We start from the raw sequence: 9,898 nt of genomic DNA on the forward strand, positions 1-9,898 counted from the left end.
TTTAGAAAATAAATAAAAATTTCAAAAAAATTAGGAAAATTCCATAAAATCACAAATAATGGGAAATGGCCACATTCAACTAGCCCGACCCCGACTTTGTGATTTTCGGGTCCCGAATCCCAAAAATGACCATTCTACCCTTCCGGGCCTTTCGCCCCCAAATTTTCCCGAACCATCCCTAGAACCCAAACTCGATGTTTCTATGGGCCGATAGGGTCATTTTAGATATGTTGAGTCTTGATTGATTGATTTGACTGCTTGGGATTATATTGATTGCGCTTTTAATTTTTTGATTGTGATTGATAGGAATAGTAAAAATCCCATCTGCGTGTATACCTAGAACCGTTAGAACCTACCTCACCCGAAATTTCATCTGCATGAATTCATAGGTTAGAAAATCACTCAACATCGGTAACCGAAAGGGCGTCAATGAAAATCTTGGCGTAACCAAGTCCCCGGACCCAAAAATCTCTGGTTTTCGCGGAACCGAACGGTTTCTCCCGACCGCTCTGTAGGGTTTTCCGATCATACCCTCCAATAAATTGATCGGTGGCGACTCCAAAATTGCATGTACACATTGCACATGCCACTCGACCACACTAAGGTCGATATTCGATATGAAATTTTACCCGACATCGCGATTCGAGTAATGGGTCTTGGGAGAGACCCGCGATCCTAAAAATCCCGCCGACAACCGGGGTCATATATACATATAAAAATTAGGGATCGGCTCGTTAACCCTCATACTATCCCCCGCGCGCGCAATCCCGACGACGGAAGGAGGGTCGCGACACTAAGTCAAGGAGGTCGACCCATTGCCTTCTTTAATGATAAATTGAATGGTGCAAAACTTTGTTGCAATAACTATGATTTGAATTTTTATGCACTATTTCGGACACTTGAGTATTGAAGGCAATATCTTATTTATCGGGAGCTTTTGTACACTAACCATGAAGATATCAAGTATATGTTAGGGCAATAAAAGCTCATTCTAGGAGTGCAAAAGGGGCTGAATATGTCCAGGAATTCACGTTTAGCATCAAGCATAAGGCCCGAGTTCAAAATCAGGTTGACAATGCTCTTAGTCGAAAGAATAGCTTACTCCATATTATGCATTCTATTATTCTTGGATTTGGCTCTTTTGAGGAGTTGTATCGAGAAGATTCTAATTTTTCCTAGATCATTCCAGATGGGTAAGATAAGAAACTTGCTAATTTTACTTTATGTGATGGCTTCCTTTATAAATGAAATCTTTTATGTGTGCTAGGTTGCTCGTACAGAATATAAGCCCCTTATATTCAACTTCATCCTATTTTGAGCAGGTAGCAAACACGGGATATGATAAACTTTATCATATCCTAATTTATCATAGCTATCAAATGGAGATATATTTATTTGCATGTTACGTACTCTTTAAGTAATTTTTTGGTATATTAATCACACTTTATTATATTTTATACATAAGAACATGCAACGCTTGGGTCTAGTACTCATATATAATAGAGAAATTCCCCAATAGAAAAAGGTTAAGATAATGATTTTTGACATATTCTAAATCTATATATCAATCTATACCATATGACCTTCTTTTAAATTGACTTGTACAAAATGATTCCTCAAAATTTGGTTTTTGCTTTTTCCACATCTATTTTGTGTCCACAATCTAAAAATTTGTTACAAGGTTTCTCGTTCCATGTGTTAATGGGGTAAATTTCATCCAATTTTATACTAAACTTAAGAAATATTTGCCATTAGGCGAATGGACTTTGATTTCAATCAATAAATATTTTAAATTTTCGTCTTTTTCCTATTGGTGCACTTTAATCGAAATTTGAGCAATTTTTGCCAAAAAAAAAAAATTCCACACGGTTTCCAACGAGGTCCCATGTCAGCCCTAAAAGACTAAGAAAAAGCTTAATATTTGCCTTTAGGGTAAAGATACGTGGAGGGCTACACCACCATCGCATAGGGTCGTGCCGCCATCTAAAAGGTAGGAGAGACGGTCGCACAAACATGTCGCCACCAGAAGATCACACAACCCCTGCCCTGTTTTTTTTTTTTTTACTCTAAATTTTCTTAAAATTATAGTTTTCGAACATTTCTGATTTTTTGTTACAGCTCATGATGTCCAATCAAAAGCTACGTCAGCAATATTTGTCCTCTATTTTAGCATTTGACTTGAATGTGTGCATCAATCGCTCAAGCGGTCAAATTCTGTTGAACTGAGCAATTGAAATCAAAGTCCGACAAGCTAATTTGTAAACAGTGAACACCATCCCATTTGGGTGGCCCCTATATAAATTTAACCTGGGCCTTTAGCCTGCCGGTGCCCATATTCACCCAAGGTGGAGCCACGATTTTGTTAGGTGATGCGGGAGTATCAAATTCCATTGAAGATCACTTGATATATAAGCAAGCGAAGGAGATTTCGATCACAACATGATCCAATGAGGAAAAAGCGCCGAATCAATGGATGGAGGGTCGAATCTCAAATTAAGTATATTTCCCGATATAAGTACATTTCCTATTTCAAGTTGATTTCCAAATGTGATGTTTCCTAGTTTAATATTTGTTTCCTAGTCAAATGGTTACTAATCTCACCTTTTCTAGTTTAATGTCTTTTAGTTTAATTTCGCGGTATGTTTGTTATCATGCAGATTTCTCAGTTCAAAATGTTCTCTTAAGTGAGCGATTTCTTGGATTATTTACTCAATTCATCGGCGGTGAACTTAACACCTTTAAGTTTTTCAATTCTTTGTCCAATTTGTTGGCAATGAACCTTAAAGTTCTTTTTATACCTTAGTGTTGAACTGCTTTTTTTATTCTGGCAAATACATCAAATGCTTTTTATTTCATAAAATACATTCACGTTCAGCTATCTCACCCAACCCCGTCAAGCATAGTACCATCTGGTCACATCATGCACCTGTGTGCGTGGACCGTTGCTGGAAATTTAAGCCGCACGAACCTCTTCCCTTTCCCTTCAACTTTCAGCTGTAAATTGGTGGCCACGTGTCGTTCACCCGCACCCTCTGTTTTAACAGTAGTATCTCGTCAAATCTGTCGATTTTTTTTTTTTCCACCATATCTGCGCTCACCATCTTCGGTGCGACGCATGCCCCGTCCTATCATCAAACCACCGTCTTTGTTCGAAGGATAGCTCTCTTCTCTCTCGTTGATCTTTCGATCTGAGCGACCGACCACGAACGGAGCTGGACGGAATGCAGAGCGAATGTCGGTGACACTGGCGGGTTTGTTCTTGGGTGTTTCTGAAATTTGTCTCTGCTCGAATGTTGGTCGCAATTTTGCTGATGATTTCTTGCGTTCCTGTGGGATAATCGGGACTGTTTTTTTTTTTTTTTTTTGTCTCCGGGCAGAGGGATCTTCTCCGATTCCGAATTTCTTTAGTGGCTGCTATCGGGTGCAAGAATCCATTTTTCTGGTTTTTTTACTTCGAGTTGGATGAGTCGGGCTCGGATGGATCCGAGTCGCGACCCGCTCAAACCCTCCAATTCCAAGTTTCTCTTCAACCCGGAGGCGCCGCGCGAAGTTCTCGCCCTCTGCTGGAGAATTTCGCTGCTGAGTTGCCTCGCCGGGTCAATCTCACTCGTCCTCTACTCGGCCTTCACCAACACCAGGGAAACTCACTGGCTCCGGCTCCCGGAACTCCCCCGGCCCCGACCCCGAATTCCCGGACCCGACGGAGCCGCGCCGACCAACATCTCCCACATCCTTTTCGGCATCGGAGGGTCCCTCCGCACGTGGCATGACCGCAGCCGCTACTCGTCCCTCTGGTGGGAACCGAACTCCACCAGGGGATTCGTGTGGCTTGACGAGAAGCCCCCGGAGAATTTCTCCTGGCCTGAGGGCTCGATCCCGTACCGGGTTTCCGAGGACGCCACCCGGTTCAAGTCCTCGAGCTCCAAGTCCGCACCCCGCATAGCCCGAATTGTGTTAGAGAGCTTTAGGCTCGAGCTGCCCAATGTAAGGTGGTTCGTGATGGGGGACGACGACACGGTGTTCTTCCCACGGAACTTGGTCACGGTGTTGGCGAAGTACGATCACCGTCAGATGTGGTACATCGGCAGCAACTCGGAGAGCGTGGAGCAGGACGTGATGCACGGGTACAGCATGGCCTTCGGCGGCGGCGGGTTCGCGATCAGCCACCCCCTGGCGGCCGAATTGGCCGACATACTCGACCGCTGTCTCGACAGGTACTCTCATTTCTACGGCTCCGATCAGAGGGTTTGGGCGTGCGTCCGCGAGGTCGGCGTGCCTCTCACCGTCGAGCGGGGATTCCACCAGGTACGTTCGTTTTTTTCACCCAAGGCCTTCTTTTATTCCAACGTTCTGAACTTCATTGGAGGGTTCGCAACTTAGTGCACCACTCTTTAGCCACTTTTAAGATCATGGGGATAGTCAACAATTTGCTCGAAAGTGATACGGACGTGGCGCAACTTCGATGCGAAGTTGGTCAAAGGTTTTTGCCTATTGGCCGACAATTTTCAACGTTGAAAAGATCCATCATGAAGGTTGCTAGTGATTATGGATGCACCAACTTTGTCTGAGCCCAATGAATGATAATTGGTAATCATGTTTATTCCTAATTAAAAATCCTTAATAATGGTTATGATGATGTAATGCATAGGTGATTCTTTTGTATGGTTTGGGATGTGTTGTGAGTCGGCCTCCTTTATTTTGCTAATTTAGTCTTAAATTTTTGCACGAATTTTCAATTTAATCATTATAATTAATTTTTTATCGAAAATTACTGACGTGGCGAATGGCCGACAACCTCATATATCAATAGGTAAAAATGGACAAATTGGTCTAAATTTCTTTTGCTCTTCTAGGTAAAAGGGGGACAGTGTTCCTCAAAGACCAACTGGCCATGCATCATTGGAGGGTCCTCCAACATTAAAGCATGTCCTTTCCCTTTGCTTATTGCTTTCCTATTTTTCTTTCTAGCTTCTTTAGGTATTGATAGAAAGCAAAGCCCTAACAACAACGACCTCACCCAAAAGTTGTCGATTGCCGTGAGTCACGTGCATCTCACGTTCCTATTTCGACATCGACTAAAGAGGGCATTTGAGAAACTAAACATGAGCAAGCTTTAGATGTCATATGAACGTCATGTCTTGCGATTGTAAGCGCATCTCATTATTCTGATGAAAAACATAATAAATTGAAGTTGGTTTTTTTCCTTTAAAAAGGAGAAAAATAGAAAACAGCCAATGTAACTTTAGGCTAAGATCGTTCCAATTGAATGAGATGGCTGAAAATTTATACATGTAGTTTTTGTCGCAAACCTTCAGCGTTAGCGACCATTCTTGAATCTTTAAGCTTTCTGTATCTCAAATGGCGTTACAATATCTAGGGTAAGTGCAAACCCCTTTTTGTTGTCTTACTTAGCAGCGGAATTGCTTGGGTTCTGTTGGATTTTCGCACAATTATGTTCTTTACTTGACGCGACAAAAGGCGTGTGAGATGCACGTGACTTAATACTGTCCTGATTTTTCCTAACTTTTGGTGCACATCGACACGTCATGGGCTTAGTAAATGAGACAAACGGTGCATGAGATAGTATGAAGATTTATGACGAGATTTTCAAATCTTGTGAATAATCTTCTTGCCTAATAGCAGCTATTGATAATGTAGGTCCCACTTATGAGGCCAACACGATTGGCGGTCATGATAGACCGGTCCGTGTGGACTCGAGTCGAGACGAATATTTGCCAACCATCTTAGATCTGCATGCTCTCTGATGACCAGAACAAGAAATTGATGATACTTTTTGGTCATCGTGTCTATGCGAGTAGCGAAATGATAACCGTCGAAATGGGTTTTGCAAGATTATTTTCTCCAAGATGATATAGAAAGTTGGAAACTTTTAGTTTAACATCCCGACAAGACTATCGGTTATTTCTGATCATATGATCTATCAATCAATGAGTCTGCGTTTGGTTGTCGGGATTTCTGGTCGGGATAGGATTGGATAAGATATGATAAGAAATTTAGGGATTTGGCCATATCATATCCATCATTTGGTGAACTACGGATTTAAAATCGGATATTTTCATATCCTATCCTATCCCGCATTTGGTAGAAATCGTACATCAATATAAAGGACATATATGCCTTTATGTGATGCTCATGAAATATTCCGATCTTATTACTATAAAATAATGTTCTCATACACAAAAAAAAAAAAAAACTTGAAAATATACACATTTTATTAGATTTTCAAACATCTTTGCAAAAAAATAAATAAAATGAAAATAGAAATAAACGAGCTAAGAAAGTTAGCTTTTATATGATGGATAAGAGAAATCTTATCCGACCTTATCCTACCCCCTCCCTAGGATTTTTTTATCCGAGTTATATCCCCCCTATATACGACGTTGTACTATCCGGGACACCTACCGAACACGGGATAAGATAAAACATATCATATCCCGAGTTTTATACGGACGACCAAACGCAGCCTGAGTGTTTTATGTCAAATACGCGAAGATAATGCGTGCATCTATGGTTGAGATTATATTGTCCTATTAGGGAAGCATTTCCTTAGAAATGCAATCCCTCCTAGGCAATTCCACATTTATCTCGCATTTTCTCAACTGAGAAATAAAAAAATAAGGCACATCTTTTTCTTTCCTTGTTTTGGAAAAAATATCCAGATTGACATTAGAGGAGACCCGTATGGCATTTTATCGGCACACCCGGTGGCGCCCCTGGTGTCGCTCCATCACCTGGACGATGTGGACCCGATATTCCCGCACCGGACCCAGATCGACGCGCTGAAGGCCTTGATGGACCCGTACCGGATCGATCCGGCCCGGATTCTCCAGCAGAGCTTTTGCTACGACCCGAACCAGAAGTGGTCGATATCTATCTCATGGGGTTACACAATCCAGATTTATCCGTCGCTTGTTACGGCGAACGTGTTGGAAACGCCGTTCCAGATGTTCAAGACTTGGAGGACATGGGGCAACGAGCCGTTCACGTTCAATACCCGCCCCGAGAGCTCTGACCCGTGCCGCCAGCCGGTTATCTATTTCGTAGATACGGTTCGGGAGGCGGGTTGGACGGGGTCTTTGACCACTTACAAGAGATCCGATTCGAAAGCAAGCAGAGGCTGTGCGAAAGCAGATTACGCTCGTGTGTTGGCAGTGGAGAGCATCACAGTCTCGTCCATGAAGATGGGCCCAGACTATTGGAACAAGGTAAATCTCCTTTCGGCTCTCTTTCTTCCATACCTATTGAATTTCTGCCGAGCTCATTCGCTCACATTACAGTTGTTGTGGGGGAACTTCTGTACGCAGGCGCCGCGGAGGCAGTGTTGCGAAATCATGGATCGGGGAAGCATAAGGAGCAGGAGCATGCGCATTCGGATCAGAAAGTGTAGAGCACACAAGACGAGAGCATCACCGTCCGACCCTTAGCAAACACGGATCGATCCTGTGTAACACATAGAGATTTGAGTCGGAGCTTCTTAGAGAGATGTCGAGAGCGTGATGAGACGATGTGCGCAAAACTCGTTAGGACACCAATTTCTCGGACTGGTACCGGAGCAAAACTGACGCGGAGCTCTATCTTCTTGGCTGAAAAATTACGTCCTACAATGAGAGACAAACTTCCGGGTTGATTGTGTGATGCTTACTTAGGAGTATTGACAATGTTTTCTATCGCGACCGGTTCGTCGTTTGGAGTTTCAGTTCGGCCAATGCCAGATCCTTTTCATCGCCGATGGTACCTTCTGCTGAATTCTCCATAAACACAGAAGTAGGACGATCCCTTGCAGACCGCGTACGCTTTCTTTTTACTAATTAAATAGGCAAGAAGTTGATTAATTTCTCGTTCAATACTTGGATGTTCGTGACGTATATGTGCTAACCGGTAATTACAACAAAGTGTAATAAACGGGCTTCTAAAACAAAAGAAAATAAGCTGAAACCCAACCATATTGCTGGGCCCAAGTTGATTTTCCAAGCCCATATACTCAACTTTTCAGCCCAAATGCCTCATTGTTGCAGCTGGAGGTCTCGAAGGAAGAATTGGGAAAGGGAGAGAAGAACGAATCCGAGTGGGGAACCACTAGTGGCGACGAATCCAATCCAACAAAAGCAACGCTAAATTTCAATATCAGCGTGCAATTCCAATTGACACACAATTTCATCACATCAGCACCTACCTCACAGTCCTAATCGATGTCCCATTTCATACAATTTTATCACGGCAGAGAATTATTCAAGCAGCGTACAAGTTCAAGGACTATATTCAACATGCTTCACTATGATAATGGCATGCTTCATTATAATGCAACATTTATCACAAATCTGTGTTTCAAAAATTCAATCAATATCATTAAATGCATAGATCAAAATTTTTAACAAGAGCTATATTGAACATTTACCAATAGTTTAGGGACTATATTAGACAAATTAAAAGTCTAGAGATGACATTACACATTGAACCAAAGTTCAAAGACCATTTTAAACGGATCAAAATTTCATGGGTGACATTACATATTAAACCCACGTTTAGTGGTCATTTGTGTTATTTTCCAATAATCAAATAGTAGCTACGCTAATTTCAGTAGCACAAGCATTTATTTTCTAAGAGAACATGCCATTTTGTAAATTACTTTGGACAAAATAATTATCTATTTTCTACCAAAATATTATTTTTACTTAAGCAACATAGGACCACGGAAACTGTTTCAACATTATTACAACCTACGTAAGCAAATTTTCTAATTTTAATCGTACCTTGCCTAAAGGAGTTTTCAAACTTGCAAGAAAATCACCACAAACCCGAAGAACTTTAAGTGAGAGAGATTTTCTATTCAAGAAAGCCGAAATCACAAAAGAGAAAGTTAAGAGAAACTTTACCTAAAAGTGCAAATGAAATGAACCCCATGTTTACATGGAAATTTTTTTAGGAAAAATGACACAAATAACCCATGAACTTTTAATTTTTTCAATATAGTTCCAAAACTTTAGCCGAATGTGCAATATGGTTCCTAAACTTTTAGTTTGTCCAATGTTATTCTTGAACTTTTGGTGCACGTTCAATCTAATCCTTGAAATATATGAAAATATTCAATATTATTTCTGAATTTGAATTAATGAAAGAATAATATTGGATGCAAGGAATAGATTGAATATTTACTAAAAGTTTAGGAATCACATTGAACAAATTAAAAAGTTCAAGGATCATATTGCATATTAGGCTAGAGTTTATAGGTCATATTAAATAAATTAAAAGTTCATAAATTATATTGTATATCGAGCTTAAATTTATGGTCTATTTTTGTAATTATCCCCATTTTCTTAACCCTAAGGAGATTCTAGCCTTGTGCAAGGCTTGGGCCTTGCAAAGAGTTAAAATGGCCTTACGCCACGTGGCAATGGTGCGGAGGCAGGAGCAGGCCTCTCTTGCGACTGCCGCGTGGTGCAAGGTGGCCGGCCTAAAAGGAGTAATATATATCTTTTCAAAATCCCAAATATGCAATTTTTTATTCTTTTGAGCAACTCTTTTTTTTTTTTGGGTCGAACTTTTGCCCCAACTTTAGCCCCCCATTTCTCTCTTATCCAACACCAATTGCCATGATTTCGTACCCACAAAAAGCTCGCAACTCGAATTATTACAAGCATGGTCCTATGTCCAAAAAAGGTCTTGGAAAATGGATTTTCGTGAATCGGGTGAGTTAAAACGTTACAATACTTCTCTCAAGAAAATTCAAATCGAAGTGACTCTTAAGACGTTAAAAAGCTTATGTTCATTTTCTACGTGATATTATCACCCAATCTGTGAAATTTGCAAATGTTTCAAATCTCATTGAGATCTTACAATCACGGTGAAATGTCACGATGTCCACCGATTTGATTTGGTG

The 9,898-nt window shown here is 41.0% G+C and overlaps 1 protein-coding gene across 2 annotated transcripts; it reads left to right on the plus strand.

Moving 5' to 3' along the window:
* Positions 1-3,031: 3,031 nt before the first annotated feature.
* On the plus strand, positions 3,032-7,864 carry LOC115727462. Of its 2 annotated transcripts, XM_030657681.2 has the most exons (4): positions 3,032-3,251; positions 3,378-4,305; positions 6,681-7,226; positions 7,326-7,864. In XM_030657681.2, the coding sequence occupies exons 2-4, from the start codon at positions 3,463-3,465 to the stop codon at positions 7,443-7,445; spliced, it is 1,509 nt and encodes a 502-aa protein (XP_030513541.1). In that variant the 5' UTR covers positions 3,032-3,251; positions 3,378-3,462; the 3' UTR covers positions 7,446-7,864. The 2 variants fall into 2 exon arrangements, with proteins under 2 accessions (XP_030513541.1, XP_030513540.1); XM_030657680.2 differs by lacking the exon at positions 3,032-3,251 and having other exon boundaries at positions 3,264-4,305.
* The last annotated feature ends 2,034 nt before the right edge of the window (positions 7,865-9,898 follow it).

Source organism: Rhodamnia argentea, chromosome 8, assembly GCF_020921035.1.
Source record: "Rhodamnia argentea isolate NSW1041297 chromosome 8, ASM2092103v1, whole genome shotgun sequence".
Classification (NCBI taxonomy): Eukaryota; Viridiplantae; Streptophyta; class Magnoliopsida; order Myrtales; family Myrtaceae; genus Rhodamnia; species Rhodamnia argentea.

Coding starts and splice junctions, on each gene's coding strand:
- LOC115727462 (XM_030657681.2), top strand. CDS start 3,463: ATGAGTCGGGCTCGGATGGATCCGAGTCGCGACCCGCTCAAACCCTCC. Junction 4,306..6,680: donor TCGAGCGGGGATTCCACCAG/GTACGTTCGTTT, acceptor AAAAATATCCAG/ATTGACATTAGAGGAGACCC. Junction 7,227..7,325: donor GCCCAGACTATTGGAACAAG/GTAAATCTCCTT, acceptor TTCTGTACGCAG/GCGCCGCGGAGGCAGTGTTG.